This window comes from Fragaria vesca, linkage group LG7 (genome assembly GCF_000184155.1).
Source record: "Fragaria vesca subsp. vesca linkage group LG7, FraVesHawaii_1.0, whole genome shotgun sequence".
In the NCBI taxonomy this organism is placed as follows: Eukaryota; Viridiplantae; Streptophyta; class Magnoliopsida; order Rosales; family Rosaceae; genus Fragaria; species Fragaria vesca.
The window spans coordinates 18,753,064-18,780,894 of record NC_020497.1 but is presented as its reverse complement, the minus strand read 5'-3'; the positions used below and the strand labels follow the sequence as shown (position 1 = coordinate 18,780,894).

Here is a 27,831-nt window from a genome sequence, read left to right as displayed (position 1 = left end):
AGAATGGGAAACGATGAGGTAAACTAAGAAGTAAAGGCGGGAAGAGATAGATGGAATAGGAAGAAGCAGGGAGGAATCATGAACTCGTGATAGAGGTGAAATCTGTGACTGTTAATAGGCCATTCGAGCAAACAACATCGAAAGGAGTGAAGAAGAGGGATCGAGGAAGCAACAAAAACAAAGGGATCGATATGTATGTTTTTGGTTTTGTGATTTTGGAATGCCTCCAAACACTCCTCACGGGGGCTTTTTTAGATAGCCTCGTCACAAACCTCTCCCTCTTTCTCTTCATCTTCATCTCCCTCTCCCTCTCCCTCTCCATCTCGCTCTCTCAACATCTCTCTCTACACGTGCGCCATTGCAAACACCTTCTCAATATCTCATCGATCAGACTCTAATGACATGCAAGTTGAATTTCATAGTTGATCTTAATTTGTAATCTCTTATGGACTCGAAATATCTACCATGTAATAATATAGGATATCTCTGCGCTTGCACGACAGTACTCACAGTAGCTTTCCATCATGTTTCATCGATCTAACTAGCTAGCCCTATCTTTCCCATGTCCAATCACAACCTACATGTAGGTCTGAGAGAAATTATGAAAACCCAAATTGAGCAAAGAAAAAGCTATTGCAAACGAGTAAAATGCATGGAGTTGATTAGTTTTGAGGCAACCTTTGATTAATTTTGTACACAATTATACTCCTACCCTTTTTGTATGTCATCAAATAATGTATGTAACGATTCAAATTATTATTTGAAAGAATATAAACTTAGAGTCGATTAAGTTAGAATTACACTAGAACATGAGCATGACAGTAGCTGCTATTCTTCAAAACAATATCAGAAATAGTAAACCTAGGCAATGAGTGAGATAGATACGGAAAATGTCACTACAGTTATTCATCAAATACACTACAGTATTGCGATATGTACGTACTACGTAGAACGTACAATCGTTTTCAGTGTTTCAACTCCGGTGCATATATGAATCTTTTGAATTTTAGTTAAACATTATTTTCCCAAAACTATTACTACTTCCATGGACAGGTAGATGGGGAGAAAGTACCGTGTATATCACGAGACTATAGAATATGTATCAAACTCTTTTGGTTACTAGCAAGATTATATCACAAAGTTGATATACATATGCATATTATAAGCAAATTTTGCACTAGCTAGCCAGTCCTTTGTTGCTCCCAACATTGTCACCATTCGACATGGACAAATCACGTACCAAACCCTATTCACATGTGTGCCCCTTAATCATTACAACCAAACAATACTCTCCATACACATACCCTGCTCCAACCTTTGTCTCTTGCCCTAGCTCCATAGAACTATATATACATGTAGTAGTAATTCATCTATATATATTTACCAATGTTTTAAAAAATTAGGCCGCTGGCCGGCCTAGGTGTCAGCCAACCATTCGTCCGAGTAACGTCTAACGAGTTTTCACACCTTTATATTTGCTAGCTTCATTTATACTCTTTCATTTTATACGTAATATATATTGATGTGATATATATTTCATGCTCAGTCGTCACTGATTAATCAGGCAGTACATGATTAGTCTGTTTTATCTCCATGAAATATCCTCCACTTGTAAATATGCTCTAAGGGCATGCATGAATCAACAAAATGCCCACCTTCAACATTTTGTCGAATGAGCGTGACTTGATGCTTATCGAAATCATAATTTTCTGAGGAAAAGCAGCATGGAACCAAATCAAACAGATAAGCAATTTGTCTTCATACATAATACATTTGAATCCTATTAGCTAGTAATACATTGCTTCATCATATATTGCTGAACTGATAGGTTATTTCTTTCTGGTTCACTAATATTATTGCAGGCCACATTATTCTCAGGTACTTGCATGATTTGCTTCAATAACCAATAGTTCACGCCCCGTACTTTTCGATCTTTGTTTTTTGCTTTGGCTCTTTTTATTTTGAAGACTAATTACAGATGAAATGAAAGGTTACCATATAATTTTAATTTTTGTGCTGATAAATAACATATGGTCTTCTTGAGGTCTTTGTCGTTCAGTTGCCAAAAAGTTGGAGGTTGATATTAATTTGGAGAAGATTCTTTTAGGATTTGATTGTTCTCCTTCACATGTTTTATAATGACAAGAAAGCGTTTGGAGTAATTATAAAACCCTAGCTAGCTAAGCCAAAAATATATGTAATTATATACACAATACATTCCTTTACATATGTGCTAAACCTTATTCTAAACAGAAGATTCATTATACTAATCTCATGCATTAGCATGTGATTATGGTGCACACCCATAACCTGTACACGTTTTGGTGTCTATCTACGTACGTAATGTCGTACTGTATATAATCCAATCATGTGACTAAACAAATCAAAATGAAAAACAAAATATATAACAACAAAGAGGGAACCCCATTTGATTAGGGCACAATCATGCAACCAAAGTATTTCTTTATTCAGAATTGTTTCTCGTGACATTCCTTATTATTTGAAAATGGAATATGAATCTCACAAAATGACAAGCAATGCCACCACCAATCTCCACTTAGAGCCATCTTTCTTAGAGTACTGCTTCACGAAACATATATATGTGATTCTATGATCATTAGGGTTCCAAAATTTGGTACTTCACTACTCAAATAATTCCATTACATGTATTATATAGTATGATATTTATATATGACTTTATTCGTATATTATTACATGTATAGTTTAGCAATCCTCAACCAATATTATCGCGATGCGCGTATTTTGTTTCTGATTAATATACTTTTGTATTGTCATACAGAATCACAATATCCGGATGCAACAAATATACTTGTTAATGTATTGTACCGTATATATATATATATATATATATATATATATATACACAATATGTAACTCTTCCAATCTATCTAGCAATATATTATTTTTCTTTACTTGTTTTAAGATAAATTATCCTGTAGTATAGTATAGTAGTATTATGGAATTCTTGTGACTTGATAGCAAATCCTCACGTGAGCTAGCTGCACTTCGGGAAAGTACATTCACATGCAAATGTGACAATGAAAACAAAACTCAATCGAAGTATAAAGTTGAGTGATAAGTGCCTCTGTTGTTCATATATACACAGAGTTTCTTGTTGGCAATTCACGAAGAATCTATATCTACACTCAAGGATAATAACAATGAACATTAGCCAAATGTTTGTTTGGATATATATACTTGTATGTAAATTCATAATTTGAATTGGTAATGCGATGAAGAAGATCGAGCCAGCTAGGTCATTTTCATTATGCATGTATATATATATCTTCTTCTTCTTCCCTGAAGAATAAAAAGGGTCACTGTCGAAACGTCGTCATTCCAGAATTGGAGCTTACATGATCAAATGCCCCTTTCGAATTGCTTTGCTGTAATATAAGAGCTGCTTGTTGTGTGCGGAGAGAGAGCAGCAGAGCAGCCATGCAATTACAAAGAAAGCTTTAGACTTCAGACAGCTATATCGCTTTGTCCTCTTTCATTCCAGCCAAAACAATTCTTCTGTGGTATATTGTATTGAAAGCGATCGATATCGGCATGTATTGTTTTCTAGCTTCTAATATATATTTTCCATTGATTCTGTAATGCATGTTCTTGCGTATACTATTATATTCAGACCAGCACCTGATTATCTTCAATGAATAATACCAGATTATTACGTATGTAAGTTATTCTTGTTATTACTTCACATAAATGAATAAAGGGTGCGTTGGTTGGTCATGGCATAGACTCATGGTCATGAGTGGTCACTCAGTCCATGACCCTATTCTCTTTGGCTTCAAGGTACCCCTTATGTGTGGCTGGACTGAAGCAGGCAAGCAGCAACTACGTACATAGATGAATTGTATGTATATATATCGGAGCTAGAAATGTTGACCATGCATTCTCCAATACTATCCCAGATTGAAAAACCTTGTTCATCTTTTCTACAAACGTTTATGTTGGATCCAAATCGAAACCCAATCCATTCATCACAAGTCTGATCGATTATAGCTAGTGTAAGGAATCATAGGTCTGCAAGTACTCAAAAGTGATTGTGATTCCATTCAGGGGCGGAGGCAGGGCTCAAGCCCAACCAAGGTTTTTGAGATTGAAAAAAAACAAAGTGTATTATATTTTTTTATTGGATATATATTTCTTTTTTGCATTCAAGCCCACCTAACTTTCATACTTTTACGCATCTCATCTTCCTATGTATGCGACTACATCTCTACTCTTCCATTCTTCTTCTTATCCTTCTAGTTTTCTAATCTTATCCTGCTTAAATCTCTAAAATTTGTTGAATATAAATTTTCTAATCTTCTTTTTCCTATATAGAATCCGATGAAATATTGGATTTCAATATATTCTTATTGGGTTTTCTAATTTGTCTCTTATTTTTTAAATTTTCTTCTACTTTCATTGACGCCTATTTTCATTTTTTCCAAAGACTTGTAATTGACGTATGCTTGAGCTCCTACACTTTGCATGGGTATACAACAAAAATTTTTTTGCCTTCGGCCAAATTTGAAGCCCACCCCATGTTTAAATCCTGGATCCGCCACTAATTCCATTAGACTTGTAGACTATAGTAGCCTAATTAGCTTCGATCATGTTCTCTTTTCTTCTGATATGTGCAGATCGACAAGATCGATATTTGTTAAACCTCTCAGAAAAACTTCTAAATCAAACTTAACTAGAGTTGATAAAGGTTAAGGTACCGGTATTCGTAAGTTCGAGCCATAATGACACAATACTTGGCTGTGGTGGCTTGTGCGTGATGTTCAAGGACGTGAACTCTGTACCCATCATCTTGGAGCGAGGTGACCCATGTACAAGACAAAACATTCTATATATAGCCATCATGCATGGCGTAAGTCACAGAGAGGAATGCAGCTAATTGTTCTACTTCCATCGAGTTGAGCAATCTTGTAACCCCACTTCTCTTGGTGACAAAACATCGCAAAATTTAGGTCACGGGGTTGGTTGTAAACTTGTAACCATCGAACATGACATGGTTGGATTTGCAATGATCCATAAATGAATTCGGTAAAAGTTGTTAATGGAGCATAGCACAGCATTAGCAAAGAGAACCTGGATGATGATCATGATCATGCAAGTTAGACGTCCCTTGTGAATGAGATAGAGATCGAGTAGTTGTGTCTTCTTCATCACATGTTAGGGCAAGATCCTACAGGCTACAGCGATGACAGAGGAGGTTCACATATGTATATTTCAGAACGACATTTCAGGATTGGTTTTTTCAACTGTTGCTGTCTTCTTGTTGAATCTTGGAGATGCTGAATCAAAGGCACACATTCAACTTTCAACCGATGTCCTGCGTTTCAGATTTGAGATCATATATAGTATGAGATTAAAAGAGCAGAAAGTAAAAACCCCAGTCGAGCTCCAAAGAGATTTTACTGCATAGCATAATAGAAAGTGTTACATATATCATAGTTCTGTAAGTTCTGTTCATGTAAGCAATGAGTTCCCTGCGGTTGTATTAGCCATGTACGCGTTAAGTCTACAATTGCACATAGCTGTGGAAGAAATGAAGCTACATTCTTGCATTTTAGCATATAGCATTGCTTAATGCTTATACGACTTAGAAATCGAGGAACCAATATATAACAGAAAGAAACTTATTAATTATCACTAAACCATGACCTAAAAACAAGTTGATATGATCCCTAACCTCTATATCAATAATGCATGTCATTATTGAGGACTTGAGCTAGGCTGGCTTTTCAGAGCACTATATATGTTGAGTTGTTGATTGCTGCAAAGTTGGGCTGCATCTACCTGAAGTCTTCTACAACATTCAGGATCCTGCATTCTTGTCCCACTGCTTAGTTTGTCGATCTTGGTGGATCTTCCTCAGTAATTGAACTCAAGGCCGGGTTCTTTAACATGAATCCAGTTCTGCCGTACTCTACCCCTATGCGGAGCCCGGTAGTTTGACATCCACTGCCCATAATTTCTCTGCTGTTAAAAAAAGCTCCATATTCGTTCTCAAAAAATAAAAAACTCCATATTCACCGTATCCAACAACCAAACAATGTTTAGTTACCATCCAACAACAGACGAAAAAGACCACTTTATAAACTAGGCCCAAGAGTCCATCAACATGGCCCGAGTAGATACTCGGCCCAACAATCCGTTTCCCCTTACGGTTGAAATCTGATTTCCGAACCCATATCGAAAAAGACAGCCATGTTCACCTGGTTAGTTAGTGACCTAGATATTCACGGTCAATCACCTTTAGATGTAAATGCAATGATAGGGTGAATTGTTTTTAAGTAAAGTTGTTTTGTTTTCAAATGATGTAAATCTAATATTGGATTGATCATGAATTTCTTATCACTAACTGACTAGAAGAACATTGTTGCTGAAAAAGAAACACTCATGCCTTGTCTATGCTAAGATATCGAAACCCCCAGCTTAATCCCATATCCAAAGCGCGACTGTATGGTGCTGCTTCTCGCTGGCGCCAGCAAAGCATCCATGACCGCTTCTACTACCTATGCACGACTCTGAAAGAAGAGGAGTAGGTCGTGAACGATTTGTGCAATTCGAGTTCAAGCAATCATGCATCTTGTTTCCCTGGACCACCAACTTTGCCATGAACACATGTTGCTAACCCAATCTTCATTCTCCCTATGGACCGGAACACAGTGACAAGATTGTTGGTGACGCTCAGCCTGTAGAGGGCACACACCATACCAAAGCTTCTTTGTTTACACTCGCGTGTGAGGCGCATTTTTAGGATTTTGACTTTTTTTAAATTTTTTTTAAAGGATGAACACGACATCCTTAAATGTTTCCTCCCCCTGACTATCAAAGATAGATTGAAATAAACTTCAAGCAATATCGGTTCGAACTCGAGTACGAGGTCCCACACCCAGATGGCCAGACCCCTACCATCTTGACCACCTATTGCGGTTTTTTTTGACTTTCTTTCTAACATATATATATATATCTATATTTATTTATTTATTTTTTTACTCAATTTTATTTACAATTTCTAAATGTCTAAATGTCAGAACAAGAACAAAAAAGAAAAAAAAGAAAAGAAAAAAAAGGGCGAAACGGCACCGTTTTGGTGGCCATTCTGAGTTAGGGTTATATACCCGCCATCCCCCAAGTCCTTGATTCTACAACCCAGTACAGAAAAGCAGCTGCGCAGTAACAGAAACCCAGAAGAAGAAGAAGACGATGGGGAAGAAAGCGAAGACGTCTCGGAAGGGAAAGAAGGCGTGGAGAGCCAACATAAGCACGGAAGACATCCACGACTTCTTCGAGAAATCAACCAAAGACGCTCTTTCCGGCGGCAATCTCTCCCAGGCTCCCGATGAAGCTCTCTTCTTCGTCGACAACTCCAAAGGTATATAACTGTTCCATTTATGCCCTTGTTCTATTCTTCTATTTCCCTCTGTAACCTTCATCACGCCTTAGGTTGAAATCGTTTCATATTTTGTTTCTTTCTGTCATGGTTGATCGAATTTCATAACCATTACTTGAAGTTGTGGAATTTCATAACCATTACTTGAAGTTGTGAAATTACAAATTTCATGACTGCTGATTTGTTACGAAGGACTAGTTACTTTTGAAGACTAGACCCTTTTTCGTAGTGAAGAGTATTGAGCTCAACTATTGGAGGTATTCAATTTAGAATGTAGGTGATTTGAGTTGAAATGAGCTCAATTTGGACATTCAGGCTTAGTCACCCTATAGAAAACTAGTCGTAGTCAATCTGTGACTTTAGTTTATATGACTGCCAAAACAAGCGTGATTCGTTACAAAGGACTAATTAATTTAGAACAAAAGACCTTCTTTTCGTAGTGAAAAGTATCGAGCTCAACTATTGGAGGTAGTGAATCTAGAAGGTAGGTAATTTGAGTAGAAGTGAGCTCGACTTTGACATTCTGGCTTAGTCACTCCATAGAAATCTAGTCAGCCAAATAGTAAATCTATGTTTTGAAGTTACTATAATCTGGAGCCGACCAGTAGTCAGTGACTAGTATACATAAAGTTGTACCAAAGGGTGAATGTGGAATGAAACTTATTTGCTTTTGTTTGATCAGATATTTCGGTGAAGAGGAAGATTGAAAAGCACAGAGAGAAAGTACTTCACATGGACAGCGTGCTACAGAAAAATCCATTTGTAAAAGCAGTGCATTCTTCGACGCTAAAGAAGTCCAAGAAAAAACGCAAACAGATCACAAATGCCAAAGATGCCACTGAATGCGGCCCTGAGGTGAGATAGTTATATTGTAAAATGTGTGTTTACAGAGGCCCCATCGAATTTATGGCCATTCTAATCAATGTTATCTCGCATCCTTCAGGGTTCTGTCTCAACTTCTGGCATGTCTGATCTATGGAGTGATAAAGGTGGTGCCAACCATGTGGTCAAGAAGGTAAGGCTCATCTTTCAAGCTCAAGGATATGATCATATTCTTGTTTGTTTGGTTTTTGGCTTTTTTTGTTATTGGTATTGCAGCATCATGAACTGGCATGCTATATGCCAGTGTTGACCTACAATTCATTACTGGTAGGGTGCACTTGACCAATAACATGGGGTTAGTCAGGCTCGTGGTTTTATCTCATGTGGTCTGGGTTTGAATTCCCTCACCGTACGTACTTAGCTATTTGCAATAGCTTCCTCTCTCATAAAGATTGCATGGTGTGACAGGAGGTCCCAGTTTTGAAAAATAAAATAGAAAACACCGGAGCAGTACTCTAATGATTTTTTTAATCTTAATACGGTGCGCATTCTTAGTTAACATTTTATAGCTCTCAGTTGATGTATGTTCATTGATTCTTTTTTTCTTCTTGAAGAAAATGAAGCCTTCACCTATTCCTGCTGTAGAAGTTGAGCCTCCAGGTTGCTCATATAATCCTACAGATGAAAGTCATCAGGTATTTTCTCGATCTCTTACACTTGGTACCACCTCTCTATGTGGTTGATACTTTTGGCTTACATGTCATACATGTTTACCATTTTTACTCTTGTGCCAATACAGGAAGCATTGGCTCATGCTGTTGCAGATGAAATGCAAAAAGTCTATAGAAATGAGTTGGGGCCTGAACCAGTGCCTCTAACTGTTCCAGGGGAGGCTATTGATGAAGAAGAAGTGAGTGTCTTTTGTGCTTCCACACATTGTTCATTAGAGATGCTATACGCCTGAATTCTAGGGCTTCACATGTGACAATATACTTAAACATGGATAATGAGATTGATTGAACTATTACTAGTTCAACTGAGTTGTAAAATTAATCACAGAAAAAGTGTTGCGCTTCTCATATTACTTGAAATTTTCAATACATATATGAGAGCATTATAGTACCTAACTACCTATCTGCTTTGTCAGATGTATTTTATTGAAGCAGATGAAGGCAGTGATGATGACATGAATCCAGAAAATTTGGATGATAATGAGGGTGGTGCATCTGAGAAAAGGTGAGCCCTATTTCGTTCGACATTGCTGTTATCCCATTCCATGTTATTTGTTTGTTTGCTTCTGAGAAGATGACCCACTTATTTAAACAGAACAAATTTAAGTACCCTAATTCATTCTCTTTCTCTGTCAATACTTCAGTAGCCCAATATGAAAATGTCTCTTTCTTAAATATGTACTTGTTTGGTTCATTTTCACCTTCCTGTTACTTTGCAATATTTCTTCCTGTCATGTAGCTATTACATGAGCTCAAGTTTGAATGAAAATGGTACAGGCCCTTTAGAACAAAGAGGGTGACAACAGTCGAATTAAATAAGAGAGCTAGGCGTAAGGAACAGCTGAAAAGGGAAGCAGAAGTGAAAAAGGTGCAGAAACTTTCCAAAGAAATTGATAGGTAATGTATTTCTATAACCTGATTGCTTCTATAATAGTATGGTGAAGATAACATTCTAATAAATTGCTTGGTCCTTTTGGTCACAGCTTACCAGATATCATTCAGGAAATAGCTAAAGAGGATGAGGAGAAGCAAAAAAGAACATCTTCGACATGTTGTAGCTACAAATGAAAAATACCAAGTCATGTCCCCCGCCGCTTGGGGAGGCACAAGTATGTTTACATAGTCTCTCTCTCTCTCTCTCTATATATATATATATATGCACATTTTATATAATGTGAATTTTTGTTTTCTTCTGTTACAGATTTGAACCTGCCCCTGTTCAAGTACTTTTGACTGAAGAAAGAACCGGATCCATCCGCAAACTGAAGGTACAGTGGACTTCTGTGTATTACTTGCCCTATTACTCCTTGATAAAAGTTTTCATTTTTGAGTATGATTGAGATTTATAAAACTAGAGGGAAGTCTGATTGTTTGTTTTTCTTTTCCTTTGTGAAAAGGGTTGCTGCACCCTTGTCAAGGATCGTTACAAGAGTTTTGAAAAAAGAGGATTAATCCCAGTAAAGGCCAACAAAAGGTTTGTTTTCCCTGAGTTCACTGGGTGTTTGCTGGAAGCGTAATCATAACTATTCTTCATACACATTGAATAATTTGTCTACTTGTTTGATGTGCTTGTGCAGGAGATAGAGTTTTCTTAATTTGATTTCACGAAGGAATGAAAGGTGGAGATAAAGTCAGATTCATTAGAGTCCATATGGAAGATCACCTTCTGATGTCCGAAGATTTTGTCACGAGTTTCATAGTTTATAGCATTTTAATTTTCACTACTGCCAGCATACTTGTTTCATGTTTCTATTTGGTTGAAAACTTTCAGTTCAAAAATCACTCAGTTGTACTCAATTCGAATATTTATTATAAATTTATAACAGTGATTCAAGCACGCTTCTTTATCGAACAGAAAATCAAATTCCTTCCATTGTTCTCTACTTCTCTATGACTCGATAGGGATGAAGATGGAAGAAGAAAATGACTATCAGTTTTACCACACTCAAGTTCAATTATGGGTTTTCACTCTGGTAAACTAGTAATGGAAAATTTTGTGTTCTTAATAAATTATGAAATTGAAAAAAGAAATAAAATGTCACTGGGCTCAGTCTATAAAAAGTTAAAAACAGTCCATAATCGCAAAAAAAAAAAAAAAAGAAAGAGGTAAAATGCAACATAGGTAAAACTTGCTTTACTTGATTAAGTATTTTACTGGTTCTTCTCTCTCCCTCTGTTCTTCACCATTTTGCTTTTCATTTCACCATTTTGCTTCAGCCTTCTATACATCATCTTCTGTTCTCAGACCTTAAAACTTGCTCTCTTATCTTGGTTTCCTTTGCCCAAATACAAATTCCTAACAAACCCATCATCAATTCCTCTTCTTCTGCCCAAATTATCAAAAGGGTCGTCTAATTCGATTAGTGAATTTGCAGTATGCGCGCGTTAGCAACCAAGCTCAGCACAGTAAGTTTCCTCTCCCAAACTGAAATTTCCATTGCCCTAAACCTACACTGCTACATTTTCTCAATCTAATTTTCCCCAATATTATCTGATCAGTGTGCAAAGCATTACTGTACAAGAAACCCTATACGACATGGGCAGCCTCGCAATTTCTCATCTTTCAACGCAAGAGGTCAGTCAGTCAGTCAGTCCGCTTTTTTTGTATAAAAAACAAGTTCATATCTTAAAAGGCTTGATTTGAATATGCAGATGAGCTTTCACTTGAACAAGAAGCCGATAGGAAAATCGGGTGGTTGTTAAAGTTGTTGTTTGCTGGGACTGCCACTGCTGTGGCTTACAACATCATGCCATACATGGGTCTGTCACATTCTCACTAGTATTACAATTTAGTCTTTCACTAATTTTGATGTTTCTTTGTGTGGTGGTTTTGTTTGATTCTAGCGGTATGCGGTTTTTGGTTGACATTGTTCTTGTGATGTAATGCATTTTGCAGGGGAAAATCTGTTGCAACAGTCGTTGTCGCTTTTGCAAGTGAAGGATCCTTTGTTTAAGAGGATGGGAGCTTCTAGATTAGCTCAGTTTGCGGTTGATGGTAGGTGTAGTAGCTTTATTCTGTTCTTTTTATAATTTTGGGTTGAATTCAGTTGGTATGATCTGTTAATGAATAGAAACTTAAAATGCTATAGGTGATTATTTCTCGGATCTTCAAAACTGTCTTTGTTTGGGTTGCACTATGTTTGATGTTTGTACTAGGATTCGTTGAGTTGATAGCATATCAAGCTTGTTGGGTTTGGGATGAAGTTTGAGGATCACGCTTTCAGTATTGATCAAGTGTAAATATGTTTTTTTGTCTGTTGGATTGTAGATGAAAGGAGGATGAAAATAGTGGAGATGGGTGGAGCTCAGGAACTTATAAATATGTTGGGGAATGCTAAAGATGACAAAACAAGGAAGGAAGCTTTGAAAGCTCTTTCAGCTATTTCACAATCAGGTCAGATTAACGAGAGCTCAATGTGCTGATAGTCTTGATATTGCATGTGCCCTATGCCTGAAATTTTTCCATTCCCTTGTAGTACACTATTGCTGGTTGTACATTGAAATGTGTTCAGTTTCTGTTTATACTGAATGGACTAACAGATTTCCAGCAAATTGTGGCTTTAAAATCTTTTCATGTACAAGGCGTACCTCATTGTATTCCCCGTACAGAACCAATATAGTTGCTGGCTTGCTGAGAATAGTTCTATCACTATTAGCATAACTCATTGGTGGCAGTTTTGACTGAGTTTGTACACGCAGTTCTTGAAAGTGCATGTGAGCAAAATGCGAAGCCAAACATATTATCCCAGATTCTCAGTATTTTACTTGGATCTCAGAAAATATGTTAATTACACACTTAACCCGATGATTTATGCAAAAGTTCAATGTCACCTAAACTGATGCTGCAATTGTTATTTTACCAGTCAGTTTTCTCTTATTCCTTTTGGTTGTCTAATCTATTTTCTATTTACTGCAGATCAAGCTCTTGGAGCTTTACACCAAGCAGGGGCAATCTCAATCATCCGAGCTGCCCCTGATTCCTTGGACCATGCTGAGATCAAGAGATACAAGTTGGGGTTACTCCAGAGATTTGAAGATATGAGATATGATATTCCTCCTCAAGATGTATCAACTTCCTAGTATCCTGGTGCTGCAATTCAAATCTGATGAAATGTCATTTCTGTATGCGCATGCCCTTTTGTAAGGATAGATTTATAAGCCTTGTAGTTTTATTTGTTTAGTTCTTTAAATGTAATAAATAGTGTCTGAGATCAGACAATTGGCTTCAATTTTCTTATGATTCATGATCAGTGGAGAATTATCTATAACACATCTCCCCTTACGTAGAGATCCTGCATCCAGATTGGAGTCCATTTACCAGGAAACTTCCATCATTTTCTTTGCATTCATGTTATATTATTTGTAAGCATTACATATACAACAATATGATGAATAATACAAACCAATACAGGCACCTCAATTACAACAAAAATGGCAAAACCAGAGAAGGAAAATCAATTACGACTTGTTTCCGAACGTGTTATACACATTGGTGGAAATGGCAATTGCGCTTGTAACAACTGACAGGATTACCATTATCGTCGCCAAAATCGTATCCCTCTTTGTAGATATCCCATGTACATCCCTGTAATGCATACAGTAAAACTCATTAGTGTTAAGTTGTTCCATCTTCTTGAAAACAAAGACGAAGAGGAAGAACTTCGACTACTGTACCTTAGAACAATAGCACCAGGGAAAATGAATGCAAGACAAACAGCAGAGGTTGAACCCAGAAACTGAAAGAGATACCAAATGTTTGGGAAGGCTATTGCTGCTAGGTAAGAAAAGACTAGCAAACCAATAGTGAGGAACATAAATCTTCTGGTATCTGTTGTCAGTAGTTGTCTCTTAGGGAAAAGAAACTCATCCAAGTTTGCTCTTAAAGAGAAGTTCAAGAGTGGAAACACCAACATCAAGTGGAGTGCATAGCTCAATCTGACCACATCATTGAGTAGTGCCCCCATTGCTGAATCAGAGCTTCTATCGAAGTTTATAAGTATGTCGGTCATGATTGAGTCCCCAAACAATAGGTAACCAAATAGTCCTATGGTAAAGTAGATGACTGCACAAAGCACTAGTGAGATTTGCACAGCCAAGATCATATCCGAAGGCTTCCCGAGCTCAAAACCAATAGGGTGAACTGTATGCAAAGCAAATCAGAGATCATAATAAGAATGGTGAAAATTTTGAGCTGCAAGCCTGCAACTCGACTCAAAGCTATGTATTAATGGTGAAACAATGCCCTTCTTAGTTCTTACCATTGAAATGAAAAGTGAAGGCCGTCACGATGACTGGAACAGCAGTGAACAGATCAAAGAAGGTGGTTTGCTGGTCCAAACTTGGAACCAATCTTGGGGTTTTGGTTTTCCCTTCAAAGATTGCAAGGATTGCCAGTACAGAACTTATCCCAACAAAAACTACAGCAAGAAGAACTGATATAGCCGAACTGAACCTAAGGGATTCTGCGGTTCATCACAAAACCAAGATTTAAGAGTCCAACATAAATATTTCATCACTCTTGTTAAAATCGACTCCAATATCTTTTGGATTATTATTTTGTTCCCAATTTCAAACTTCTAATCCATAAACCAAACCATACCTCGTATAATAACATAAAGTTCAACAAGATAGAGGCAAATCCAAGTGTTAGAATACTAACCTACACGCCTTAACAACACCAACGGTAGCATTATCAAAACCAGAGTGAACAAGAGGGCGATGTTACGTGAGTTCCACCACTGAACTCCAAACCATTCTTGCAGAACACCCAAATGCCCTGTTTCATTTCCAGAGAGAACATCCCCTAAAAAAAAAAAAACCATTCTATTATTAGAGAGTTCACCTAAGTAGTCTAACTAACATAAACGAAGTAGAGAATTTGAAACTAGCTTACCTATTATGATCTGGTACATGATCAAGCACCCTAGGTTAGTGATCATGACACATACTTGTGCTGCAACCGATCCCACCTCCCCAAACGACTCCCTCATGACGCCGGCGTACGTCCTCGACTCACCGGAATGAGTGAACCTCATCAGAAACTCCACGGAAACGTCAGCCAAGAAAGCAATGATCACAATGAGCACAAAAGCTGGTATGACTCCCAACACCTTGAGGGTGGCAGGTATGGACATAATCCCAGCACCAATAATGCTAGTCGAAACATTGAACACCGCCCCGGAAACCGAGCCTCCCTGCTTTATTTTCTTGCTCTCGGGCAGCAGTGGCACGTGAGCTCCGGCCGCCGGCGACATTGCGAGGGAGATGGGAGCTAGTCAAAATTGGTGTTTGTCACTTTGTACATCATGAGATTTAAACGTGAATAATGTTGGCATGGGATGTGGGCTATGATTGGAGAGAGTAGGTTAATTTACCAAAAGCTCATTAAAGTATGTGGGGTTAGGATAATGGCGATGGGGTTACTGGAAGGGTAAGAATGGAATTTGAGTTTGGAGTGGGGTTATTGTGTACTTGGACGAAATTGTATCTGGACGAAAAGTGGGTAATGTGGGAGTTCTTGAAGATCAATGGTGTAGACGATGAGTGGTGTCCTGGCATATTCTTTTATTGTTGGCCAAAAAAAAAAAAAATGGTTTTGGTCATATCTCCACTTCTAACGAGCAGCGTGGCTTTGGTGTTAACAGCTTTACCAATTTTTTTAAATACCCAAATTACCCTTAATAATTATACACTAAGAAATGAACAATTTGCTTTTTCCCCTCTTATTTTACTAAAAAAAAAAGATTACGGTTTTTTTTTTCAGATATTAATTGCAAATAACTGTGCAGTTGGCATTTGGCAAAAACTGCTGCTTTTATATTTTGAAATTACAACTAACACCGTTAGGGATTTAATTAAAGTTTTCTTAGTGTGTAATTATTAAGGGCAATTCAGGTATTTAAATGGTGAAGCTTTTGACACCAAAGCCACGCTTCCCATTATAAAAGTGGGAACAAGAGGGGAAAAACAAATTGTCACACGCATTAGCGTGTGTTAAGAGACTAGTTAGGGATAAATTTAAAGAGTTAAGACTAACTTATAGTGTTTTGAGACGTGGATCTCAAAGCTAAGATGAGACATAAAATTGAATTTGGTCCATTAGTGTTTCCATAACTTGAAATTCATATGTGTTTTGCGTAACGCATCAAAACACACACAAATGGTTACAGTGTTGATATGCAGTGTCACCGGTTTAGGTTTCTAGTATGTGATGAACTTTCGTTACTTACATGTTAAATTCCAACTTTTTTTGTTTGTTCATACAACCATTTTCATAATATGATTCTTGAACAAGTAAACTGGAATCCACACTCGTTTGAATTACTTTTTAGCTGTTGAAAATGATTGTTCATGACTTTGGTATTCTGGGATCCATATGTGGTCGCATTTGAGCATAATTGTTCATGATAAGGCATGTAAACATCAAGTTCTTCTTACTGTTTATATTTCTGGATACTTCAGTAGACAATTGAACATGCCCTTCTGGAATAATGTTCTCTTTTGGAGATGAGTGGTTGAGGGGTCGCTTCTAGAGGCACAGATATAGCCATCACCAACGTGGAAAGATAAAGATAATGATCTTGTTCTAATAGTTCCACACAACAAATCTGATGAACTTGGTAATGAAGCGAGTTGGAGGTATACGATAATTCTAGACAAATATCAAACTTGCATTTCAGAATTAATTTGTTCAACATTGATACATCAAATTTCATAGGAAGACAGATATAATGAATCCAATTTGGTTCTCCGGAGCAGAATTTGTGGCATTCAAAAACCTGTGCCCAATCTGCAGAGTATGTACATATGTAGCTTTAAGCTCTTTGAGTTGAAGTGTACAAAACTACAAATTGCTGGAGATTGCAACTGAGCTTGTCACCACAGCCAAAACTATCACCAATATTGCTATTATCTTGTCCTTTGTTGTTGATATCCCCTGTCCATCCCTGGTAAGAATTTCGAATCAGAAACCAAGTATTGAACTTGCTTGCAAACCAAGCTAAAACAACGAAAAGGCTCAGAATTCGGTTACCTGAGAATGAGAGCACCAGGGAATATAAATGAGAGGCAAACCACAGTGGTTGATCCCATAAACTGAAACAAGTACCATATGTTTGGGATAGCTATTGCCACAAAGTAAGAAAATGAGAGCAAAATACAAGTGAGGATTAGAAATCTTGAGTTGCTTTCGGCCAAAATAGGTTTGTGTGGGAAGAGCAGCTCATCTATATTGGCCCTCAAAGAGAAGTTCATGACAGGGAACACGAGCAAGAGGTGCATTGCGTAGCTTGATCTAACAATGATATTGAGCAACTGCCCGAATGTGGAGCCAGAGTTTTGATCAAAGTTTACTAGCATGTCAGCCATTATTGAGTCCCCGAACAATAGGTAGCCAAAGAAACCGATAGAGCTGTAAATGACGACGCAGATCAGCAGAGAAATTCGAGCAGCTAACTTCATATCAGAAGGCTCACCGAGCTCTGCTCTAATTGGATGAACTGCATCCATTCAGTCACATACTTGAAATGTATCAGAATCAAGTGTTACATATAGCATTATCTATATGAAAGACCATAGTGTTGTCTCACCATTGACATGGACTCCAAAACTTGTCACAATAACTGGGATACTGGTGAACACATCAAATATTGATATCACCGCAAAGTCCGGAAATAGTCTCAATTTGTGAGCCTTTCCTTCACACAAAGCGTAAATCGCCATTGCAGAGCTTATGGCAACAAAAACCACTGCTAACAAAACGGACACTGCTGAACTGTGCCTTAGTGAATCTGCAATTCAAGCAAAGAGCAATGAGGGAAAACTAGACCTACCGAATTTTGGTCATCTATTATTTGATCAAAGTTTACTTTACTTACCAACTCGGCGTAACGAGACTAATGGAAGCATCACAAAGATTGCAATGAGAAGAAGCGCATAAGCTCGAGAATTCCACCAATGGATGCCAAACAATTCTTGCAAAATGCCCAAGTGCAAAGCTCCTTCCGATTGAGTACTCCCACATAGCACATCCCCTAAACAAAAGTTTGAAAACATTCTTCCATTAGTGTCTACCAAAACATATTATAGAGATTAATTGTTACATTTAGAAGAAAAATGAACTTCACTACTACTCCAGGTCAAGAAATCTGATAAGTTAGTCACTAAATGCGGTTCACTTGACATTATTCCTCAACGAGCTAATCAAAGTATCAAACTGTTTCATTTCAAAAAAAAAAAAAAAGTAATCAAAGTATCAAACTGTTCCTAACACTGAAATATCGAGCACAACAGAACACCCTAATTGAATTTTGGTCCGGTGGAGAATGGTTGCACGTCCCTATCAGACACCAACCAAGGAATGGGGCTTTCCTTGTTTTGTTAGGCATGGTGGATAATGCAACAACTCTAAAATAAAGACATGCACATTGAAGAGCTTAATTAGTCAGCTTACCGATGATGATGAAGAAAATGATGAGGCAACCCAGGTTGGTTATGATGATACAAACTTGCACAGCAATCGATCCCAACGGTCCAAACGACTCCCCCACCATGCCGGCGTAGGTTTCTGACTTGCCGGAGTTTGTGTATCTTAAAAGGAACTCCACCGTGACCTCCGTCAAGACAGCCACTACTACAATGGCTATGAGCCCAGGAATTATTCCCAGCACTTTTATCGTGGCTGGGATCGACATGATTCCGGCTCCGATCATGGTGGTTGAGATGTTGAAGACGGCGCCGGAAAATGAAGCCTTTTCTATGGAGCATGATGATGAAGAAGTTTGGCCTTCCAGGGCTTTGAAGTCATGGAGAAGAGGATGAGCGATCTCCCCAGATTCGTCGTTGTTTTGCTGGTTCTTCATCTTCCTTCAGTTTTGGGTTCCCTACCAGCAAGCTGCAACTTGATTAATGATTATAATGCAAGCATATATATATATAGTTGCCGCACTCATTATTTTAATGGAGATACGTAGTTGAAAATGAGTTCCATACTTTCGTATATTTTTTTTCCATATAATTTACATCGATAGACAAATATCGTTAAATTTTGAATTTGCTTCCAGAACTTCTATTAATCGTTATATGATAATCATGAATTTCCGAAACTTCTCCCTGAAACACATTTACAGAGAATGAAACATGATTGCAAACTTCCTTGCCAAGCAAAACATCAATCATGCTTATGAAATCATTGAGCGTGATAGTCCTCTTGTTCATGTCTATTATGTCTTATATTGATAATCTAGATTGAGTGACTTACTTTTTAAAAGTCTTATACGCACGACGGGTAAATAAATTGTGCAATATAAATCATTTATATGTTAGAATCCTGTAAAAAAGTCATAAATCTTAACCATCCACAGCGTGTCATATATTTACATGTTGTGACATAAAAGTCTTTAAAAACACAAAAATAAAAAAAGAATAGGACATTTGGTAATAGTTGACAATTCCAAATGGGCCTTGACTTCTTAAACAAAATGGGGCCTCCCAACCCAAACCAAGCCCGCTTCCCTTGACTTAGCCGCGTCGTCACCTTCAGGAACTCTTCTTCTAAGACCTCCCTTCCATTTCAACCCAAACCCTTCTTCTTCTTCTTCTTCTTCACCCAGAGAATCAAGATGTCTTCAAATCAAAAACCGAACGAGCACACTGCGAGGGCTGAGGATTTCGAACGCAAAGCGGAGAAGAAGCTCGCCGGTTGGGGCCTCTTCAGCTCCAAATACGAAGACGCCGCTGAACTCTTCGATAAAGCTGCAAATTCCTACAAGCTCGGCAAAGAATGTGAGTTTTCCTCTCCCTGATTCTCCGATTTCGCTCCGATCGTTTTGCTTTTCCGGCCATCTGGATCGGTTTCGCTTTTCCGGTGAACGATTAGGGATCGAGGAGTTGCGATGCGTTTGAGATTCTGTGTGATTTGCATCGAATCTGTATCGGATTTGATCGTGTATAGTTTTGTTTGTTCAGTAAAATTGGAAATTTTTTTTCCGTGCTTTTTGTGTGGTAATTACTGGATGGTTAGAGTTGCATTGAGGATCTGGTTATGATAATCTGTTTGAATTTTCAATTTGATTGGGCTTTTAGGTGTGGAGAAGGTCTGAGGTTGATTTTGAATTGATTGATATGGTTGAGCTTTGATTGACTGTCTTTAGAACTTGGATGAGTAATTGAATAGGCTTACTGTGATGAGTATGGTGTTTCGAAGTTGTTATGGGAGAAATTTGCAATGAAATTTTGAAGTAAGTTGTAAATCGATGGAGTTTTCGAGTAATTAGATAAAATTAATGTAGTGCTTCATATGGTGGTCATATCGAGCCAGTTCTGGTTTATAATTAGGGTTTTCAACTGATGTTTTTTTTCTTTTTTTCTTTCCATGTATTGGTTTGTATTTAGTATTCTCATTAATTTGGAAGTAATGCTTTGTTAACTCTAGATTGTTACAATGTCGTTTTTGTTGCTTTTCTGATCTTTACGAGCTGGTGTATCAGGGGACAAAGCTGGAGCAGCTTTTGTGAAGTTGGCAAACTGTCACTTGAAGGTTGGTGCTTTTGGTACTTCAGACTCTGGAAAAGTCTTTAATCCTAATGTCATGAACAAAAGATGACGATAATGTTTTTCCATGTAGACTGAAAGCAAACATGAAGCTGCCACATCTTATGTTGATGCCGCACATTGCTACAAGAAAATACCTCTATCTGTAAATGGTATGTCATGTATTCTGTTACATCTTACATTTGTGGCATTGGCTCACGGCTCATACAGGGAAATAATCAATTATTCACTGGGGAAGACATTGTTTGTATTTCAGTATACTGAACAGAGATAGTCACATGAATTAAGCTGTAGTCTGTATTCTTGGTTGAATAACTGACATGATTCTATGTAGTTAGTTGGTACATGGCCTCCTTTAACAGTATATTACACTAATCGCACAAAAGATTTGGTTACTGTCAGGACTTGCCTTTGGTTTATCTTGTTGTAACATTGGTAATAATGCCACTTTGTAATGTAGTAGACTCAAACCAATTCTACTTGCATTTAAGTTCTTAATAGTCTATTGTTCTTTTCTTTCTTATTTATACATTGGGTGGTCTGTGATCATGCATTTTGATTCTTGTTTTCTGCAGAGGCCATTTCTTGCTTACAGCAGGGTATAAATTTGCTTTGTGATATTGGAAGGCTTAATATGGCTGCAAGATACTATAAGGTATTTATTTTTTATTTTTGCTACTGTCCTGTTGCGGGATGGAGGACCTCCTAGGCCAGGGATTTAGGGTCACACTTAGTGTGATTTACAAAAGTCAATATGTCAAGACTATCCTTCACCTGGTTAGGTTCAGTCACGAGCCTACTCTCCTAGGGTTAGTATTGTTACAAAGATCTGGGACACCTGTTAGTGATTAGTGATAAGATAAGAGGAATTGGTCTTAGAAACAAACACATGCAACACAGAAACTGATATTATAAGGAGCTGAAATGTTAGATTAGATCTTTAAAGTGTGTAGAAGTAAAATGGAAGATTCAAATTTAAATAGCTAAACCTCATATTCATCTGATAATGACTCTAATGTTCATGGCTTTCTTCTAAATCTTGATGTTTCTGCAGTCTACTTCTGTAGCATATAATGTGATAGAAACCATTATAGTCATTCTGTATCATGGGGATATGTTTTTTTTTCCAATGCAGGAAATTGCCGAGTTATATGAATCTGAACAAAATATAGAGAAGGCTATTGACTTCTATGAAAAAGCAGCTGACTTTTTCCAAAACGAAGAAGTAACAACTTCTGCCAACACGTGCAAGCTGAAAGTTGCTCAATTTGCTGCTCAGATCGAACAGTAAGTCGTCTACACTATACTAATATATTGGCAGTCAAAAGTTTTTATTTTGTTCGTAACATGGAATACTACACATTTTGCATCAAGTTGTTTTGTTGGGGAATCCTATGTTTTGTCTGGCTGGTGAATTTGATCTTATGCTAAGAATATGCCTACCTGATGGTTACATCAAACTAAACAATAAGATAAATGACTTGGTAATCAGCATCAAGACATGTATGCAACCAGACTGGACCTTCCTACATTGAATGAACTTCAGGTGATGTGTCTAATCATTCTGATTTCAGAAACATTGCCACTTCTTGTGGATTCTTGACTTAGCCAGTTTTATGTGCTTTATTTTATTAAACCTATTATTGGGAACAATGGCTCTAGTATATATTATTTATCAATATGGTTAGTTAGGAAGCGTTTGATGGCTTCTTATCAATGCACATATTGCTGAATAACTGATTAAATGTTATGTTTCTGCAGATATCCCAAGTCTATTCAAATATTTGAGGAAATTGCACGGCACTCGCTCAACAACAACTTGCTTAAGTATGGGGTCAAAGGTCATCTTCTTAATGCTGGCATATGCCAACTCTGCAAAGGAGATCCTGTTGCAATCAGCAATGCATTAGAGAAATATGAGGTTTTAACTTTGGGACTTGGAATTTTCATGTTGTACCCTCTTATCTTTCAGAAAAGTAACACAGTTGTATTCTACAGGAGTTGGATCCAACTTTCTCAGGAACAAGGGAGTATAGATTCTTAAAGGTGAGTAACTATAATATAGGAAGCAGCTCAGTTTTGGATTATTTGCAAGTAGAATTTGGATCTTTTATTAAAGTTAGAGAAGGATAACTTGCACTTTTGTCTTCTCGTTTAACTTGTCTTGTACTCTTGTGTATGCGTAGTCTTTATAAACTAGAAGGCTTGATTTAGTAAGTTGTCAACATGTTGTAACTTCGCTTTGTGCTTTCTGACAGGATATTGCTGCTTCGCTTGATGAAGAAGATGTTGGAAAGTTCACTGATGTGGTGAAGGAATTTGATAGCATGACCGCACTGGTACATATCTCTTCAATTTTGTTACAATCATAATGCCTTCCCGTTTTTGCATTTATGTAAGTTTGGTGCATGAAACTCTGTAGGATTCTTGGAAGACCACATTACTCTTGAGAGTGAAGGAAAAGCTGAAAGCCAAGGAGTTGGAGGACGAAGACCTGACCTAAACTATTAGTAGTACAAGATGTTGTGTGGTCCTCTTATTGGTTTCCGAAGATTGAATTTCGTTGCACTGGATTTGTAATTCAGTGGCGCACTACTTTGACGATGTGTATTACTGTAGTAGATTTGGTATCTAATCTGAGTGGATATGCACGTTTTCTTAATTGAATTTCTTGTGTGATAATCAAATAATGTATGGGGGTCTTTCTTTTTATTGCTAACTTTGGTGCTTGAGTAAATTTTTCAACAAGTATACGTATTTTGTAAGTTCCCCATGGGCAATGAAGGTCGAACGATGATTTGGTTGGGTTTTTGTTTTTTTGTTTTTTTGTTTTTCTTTGAATCGGAAAAACAATAAAAAATGAAAAAGGTGATTGCAAACTCAGAGCATCTGAAATGCCAAGATTTCTTCCCCTGAATATGCCAGCTGTAATCCTATAATGTTGTCTGAAGATTACAATTCTGGTAATCTTGTAATGATAAGATGATGAAGTGAAGTTGTGATACGTTGGTAAGCTATAAATCGAGCATTGTAAAAGTAATGAGTTTGGTTCTATATGTAGGTAATGAGTTCAGTTCTACGTATAAACAGCAAGACCGGAACGTGTGGTAAGAGGTAATGAGTTCGGTTCTACGTATAAATAGCAAGACCGGCAAGACCCTCCCATAATCATAGGGGCCTCTAAGTTTAAAAACTTTCATGCATAGCTTGTATTCAAATTATTATTTTAATTGATTTTTACTATAAGTAAATAAATATACTTTAATTATCAGATTTTAACTGCATTTGCATATACTTCTTTTCATTTTGTGAGTTCAATTTGATACCTAATTAACTTGTTAACAAAAAAATAATTAACTTCCTTCCACGTAGTATGAATATTTGACTCTTGAATTTTAATTAATTAGTTAATGAAAATTATCACAAAATTAATTTATATTTTTTACATTTAAGGCCTCGACAAGCACAGGACCGGCCTTAGATAAACAGTGTGGGTTTAAGTGTTTCAAGGAAATAAGATGGTTAAGAGGGGTGTTTGAATCAATTTTCATCATAATGATGCATCATATATAGTGGAACTCGTGGAACTCGTTAAGATGACGATGGGAAATGAATAATTGAATAAAGGTAACCCCCAAGCTTAAGAAAGAGAATACGATTCCTCCTTTAATTGAGAACACCCAGGAAAGAACAGAAGGGTCCACGCGGCTAAAGGTGATTAATCTTAACCAGCGCGAAAAGTCGAACCCCGTCATGTTCTTCAAACGACGCCGCTTTGGTTCTCCCAGTCTTCAAAACGACACCGTCCAGGGGGTTTCCTCTTACAGAAGGCGTTGGTCTCTGCCAGCCACTTAAACGCTTTGTTTGACCTCCCCGTTTTGTAACTAGCAGCCTTCAATCAGAGCTTGCTGTTCTGCTCTCTGCCTCTCTCTATGCTCCTCCACCATTGTTAAGGTATCTCCAAACCTTTGTTCTTTATGCTCTCATTTCTTCATTTATAAAGGCTCGTGTTTTTTTGTTGCTTTCTTCCTATAGTTTCTGTTTGAATGGTTCAATTGTGTTTTTTTTGTTCTTGTTCTGGGTAGAGTTGTTATGATTTTTCAGTCGAATCTGTTGTTTTACTTTCTGGGTGATTATCAATTGTTTGTTTAACCACTGTTATTGATGAAAGTTTGATTCTTTATAATCAGTTTCTGTGGTTTCTGAATTGTTTATATGATTGGAATTTGAGTATTGATTGATTGGTGAGTTTGGTTTTTGGGGTTTGCTTCCTGGGTTTGAATTGTTTATTGTTTTGCTTGTAGATTCCTTGCTTCACTTCTTTCCCAGAGGGCACTTTTCATCTGTTGTTACTTGAGATTCCATGAAACCCTTTTGATTGGAAGACATTGAGAAGAGGGTGCACATTAGGAGGCTGATGTCACAGTTTTAATACTGGTTTGTCTGATTTTTGTCTTGAGTTTGAGGATGGTTTCGACTGATAATGGAAACCAAAAAGAGGAAATTGAAGGCTCTAATGGTGGTGGAGTGAAGGCTCCGGTTCCGTTTGATAATGTTTCAGTGTCTAAGAGGAATTTGTTGAGCGACGAAAAGCCTCAGAGGAGGTTCCATGATGCTATTTCTGATAGGGTGAAGTTCATGAAATTTGGTTCTGCATCTGCCAGGTTTAAGCGATTAGCTCTGGATAGAGATGAGATTTCGCGCTCGGTGGCTTCGTCAAGTGGACATGGTTTCAAGGAAAGGATCAATGGGGTGTTTTCGAAGAAAATTGATTGGCCTTCGCTTATGAAGATGAGCAAAGTGTGGATTAGAGATCCAATGAACATGGCCCTTTTTCTGTGGATTGCCTGTGTTGCTGTTTCGGGTGCAATTTTGTTTCTTGTCATGACTGGAATGTTGAACCATGCACTGCCAAAGAAGTCCCAGAGAGATGCATGGTTTGAGGTGAATAATCAAATTCTCAATGCACTTTTTACTCTTATGTGTTTGTACCAGCATCCAAAGCGGTTTTACTACCTTGTACTTCTCTGTAGATGGAAACCAGAAGACATTTCTAAACTTAGAAAAATTTACTGTAAAAACGGGACTTATAAGCCACATGAATGGGCACACATGATGGTTGTTGTTGTTCTGCTCCATGTGAATTGCTTTGCACAATATGCATCTTGTGGCTTAAACTTGGGTTACAAAAGATCTGATCGACCAGCCATAGGAGTTGGAATATGTGTAGCTTTTGCAATTGGTGCACCTGCAATTGCTGGTATATACAACATTGTCAGCCCCCTTGGAAAGGATTATGATTCCGACATGGATGAGGAAGCACAGGTTCAGCTCAGCGCTGATGAAGCAGCTGAAAAGTTAAGGTTAAAACGATTAGAGAGAAGGTATTCTTTTGCGTCCCGGGATGAACATCGAAATGTTGAGACTGCTCCAAAATGGAATGGAGGTATACTGGATATTTGGGATGACATTTCTCTTGCATATGTCTCACTGTTCTGTAGCTTTTGTGTATTCGGGTGGAATATGGAAAGACTTGGGTTTGGGAACATGTATGTTCATATCATGACATTTATTCTGTTTTGCATGGCTCCTTTCTGGATCTTTACCTTGGCTTCTGTTAATATTGACAACGAGACTGTACGGGAGGCTCTTGCAGTTACTGGCATTATTCTCTGTGTTTTTGGTTTGCTCTATGGTGGCTTTTGGAGGATCCAAATGAGAAAGAGATTCAACTTGCCTTCTTATGACTTCTGTTTTGGTAAACCAGCAATGTCTGATTGTGCATTGTGGCTTTTCTGCTGTTGGTGTTCTCTTGCTCAGGAAGTGAGGACAGGGAATTCCTATGACATTGTAGAAGATAAGTTTTGTAGAAAAGAAACTGATATTGGGAGCCAGCTACCAATGTCACCCTTGCCCCGTGAAGATGGAGTGGGTCAACCTAGGTCTGGTCCAAGTTCTCCTTTAGGGAACTACTCAAGCCCAACTAAGACAGGTATGGTTGGTTCTCCAAGTCCTAGCAGATTTTCGAAGGGACTGTATAGTCCAGACAGGGCACTTTCCTCAGTGAAAGAAGAATCTCATCCAACAGGTAAGGATGAAACTATGACCGCACCTGCACCCTCATTGATACAGAGAGAAGCCACATAGCACCATAAACTGGGCATAAGATTGTCATCGTATTGTGATCTGTACATGAATTCCGTAGATTTATTTGTAAACTTCCAGGAATCTTTTGTGTTGAGATGCATCTTTGTTTTTTTCTTTTGAAATGTTTCTTCAATAGTTAATACATGAGAATCGATAGTTAAACAGTACTTTGTTCGTGAAGAATCTGTCTGCTTAGATATTCCTACGTTAGCAATCTTTTCTATTCCAAGTAATATCGTTGTTCATTTTCTTGCTTTTGTTGTTCTTTTTTTGGTGAAATTTGTTTTTCTTATCTGACTTGGAACTCTGATTAAATTACCTATGTTGACCCAGCATTGTTTCAATGTTTCTGTACCAACACTGAGCAATACTATTGCATTTGACTTAAAACTCAAGAATTAGTTTGTCTGCTTACAGATTTAGTAACTTTTGCATAGTTTCTGTTGGGTTAGCAATGAACTATATTAGAATAACATACAGTTTAAGCGAATGACAAGAAGTAATACAGTAATAATCTGTTCTTGTTTTCCATGGACCATAAAAGGATTAGATATAGAGGTTTAATCATACACTTGAAAAAGCTTAGAAGTTCTTAGATGCGCACACTGTTGATGAATTCAGGAAGCATACCAACTGCAAAAGACAATGCTTATGAGAAGCAGAGTCGAGGAGTTTTAATGTTCTGCCTGCTTGGTGTGGTAAATTGTTCTTTTCACCATTCTTTCGCTATTTATGAATCTTTTTCTGTTTTTTTTTTTCCAGTTTAGTTTTCTGTTACATACAAGATTACAAGTCATACATAATACGGGTCTATTGACATGCGTAAAGATAGACTGATTCGAAATTTTGGCATGCCTACACAAGTTGACAGCATGGACTGGTAAAAGCTTATGTCATCATCCAGTCTATCCTTGCTGTTTGAGACTTTGAGGCTGTATGAGACCGTAAATTAGAGAGTATCGAAACTTTGAACATATTTCCACTATCAAATCATGGAAATCATGATCAATCACCGTTTGATGTAAATCTAAAGGTGAGAAGTATTATTTTAAAGTTAAGTTGTTTCGTTTTCCACCTTTGGATTTACATTCAACGGTGATTGACCATGATTTTCTTGGTCACTAGGTGACAATATAAACACCACTGTCATGTTAATTATTG

General features: G+C 37.5%; 6 protein-coding genes across 6 annotated transcripts; 4 read left to right on the top strand and 2 right to left on the bottom strand.

Moving 5' to 3' along the window:
• Positions 1 to 7,178: 7,178 nt before the first annotated feature.
• On the top strand, positions 7,179 to 10,819 carry LOC101296520 (uncharacterized protein At2g40430-like). The gene is given in 11 exon segments (XM_004307660.1): positions 7,179 to 7,402; positions 8,103 to 8,275; positions 8,364 to 8,435; positions 8,857 to 8,937; positions 9,042 to 9,152; positions 9,390 to 9,478; positions 9,751 to 9,870; positions 9,957 to 10,082; positions 10,175 to 10,241; positions 10,371 to 10,447; positions 10,551 to 10,819. Coding segments are annotated over 11 exon segments (1,092 nt in total). The 5' UTR covers positions 7,179 to 7,233; the 3' UTR covers positions 10,558 to 10,819.
• Positions 10,820 to 11,148: 329 nt separating this feature from the next.
• LOC101296238 lies at positions 11,149 to 13,229 on the top strand. The gene is made up of 6 exons (XM_004307659.1): positions 11,149 to 11,379; positions 11,473 to 11,548; positions 11,626 to 11,733; positions 11,870 to 11,968; positions 12,242 to 12,367; positions 12,890 to 13,229. The coding sequence occupies exons 1-6, from the start codon at positions 11,350 to 11,352 to the stop codon at positions 13,051 to 13,053; spliced, it is 603 nt and encodes a 200-aa protein (XP_004307707.1). The 5' UTR covers positions 11,149 to 11,349; the 3' UTR covers positions 13,054 to 13,229.
• Positions 13,230 to 13,272: 43 nt separating this feature from the next.
• On the bottom strand, positions 13,273 to 15,260 carry LOC101295950 (sodium-coupled neutral amino acid transporter 3-like). Its single transcript, XM_004307658.1, has 5 exons — positions 14,867 to 15,260; positions 14,633 to 14,776; positions 14,232 to 14,435; positions 13,648 to 14,113; positions 13,273 to 13,558 (listed from the first exon to the last, which is right to left on the bottom strand). Exons 1-5 carry the CDS (start codon positions 15,225 to 15,227, stop codon positions 13,432 to 13,434), a joined length of 1,302 nt encoding a protein of 433 aa, XP_004307706.1. The 5' UTR covers positions 15,228 to 15,260; the 3' UTR covers positions 13,273 to 13,431.
• Positions 15,261 to 16,759: 1,499 nt separating this feature from the next.
• Positions 16,760 to 18,850, bottom strand: LOC101295659 (probable sodium-coupled neutral amino acid transporter 6-like). The gene is made up of 5 exons (XM_004307657.1): positions 18,425 to 18,850; positions 17,850 to 18,005; positions 17,562 to 17,762; positions 17,006 to 17,471; positions 16,760 to 16,919 (listed from the first exon to the last, which is right to left on the bottom strand). Exons 1-5 carry the CDS (start codon positions 18,831 to 18,833, stop codon positions 16,817 to 16,819), a joined length of 1,335 nt encoding a protein of 444 aa, XP_004307705.1. The 5' UTR covers positions 18,834 to 18,850; the 3' UTR covers positions 16,760 to 16,816.
• Positions 18,851 to 19,524: 674 nt separating this feature from the next.
• LOC101295371 (alpha-soluble NSF attachment protein 2-like) lies at positions 19,525 to 23,181 on the top strand. The gene is made up of 9 exons (XM_004307656.1): positions 19,525 to 19,755; positions 20,460 to 20,509; positions 20,597 to 20,675; positions 21,099 to 21,178; positions 21,659 to 21,810; positions 22,285 to 22,444; positions 22,522 to 22,569; positions 22,782 to 22,862; positions 22,946 to 23,181. Exons 1-9 carry the CDS (start codon positions 19,593 to 19,595, stop codon positions 23,024 to 23,026), a joined length of 894 nt encoding a protein of 297 aa, XP_004307704.1. The 5' UTR covers positions 19,525 to 19,592; the 3' UTR covers positions 23,027 to 23,181.
• Positions 23,182 to 24,302: 1,121 nt separating this feature from the next.
• LOC101295081 lies at positions 24,303 to 26,871 on the top strand. Its single transcript, XM_004307655.1, has 2 exons — positions 24,303 to 24,477; positions 24,828 to 26,871. Exon 2 carries the CDS (start codon positions 24,991 to 24,993, stop codon positions 26,668 to 26,670), a length of 1,680 nt encoding a protein of 559 aa, XP_004307703.1. The 5' UTR covers positions 24,303 to 24,477; positions 24,828 to 24,990; the 3' UTR covers positions 26,671 to 26,871.
• The last annotated feature ends 960 nt before the right edge of the window (positions 26,872 to 27,831 follow it).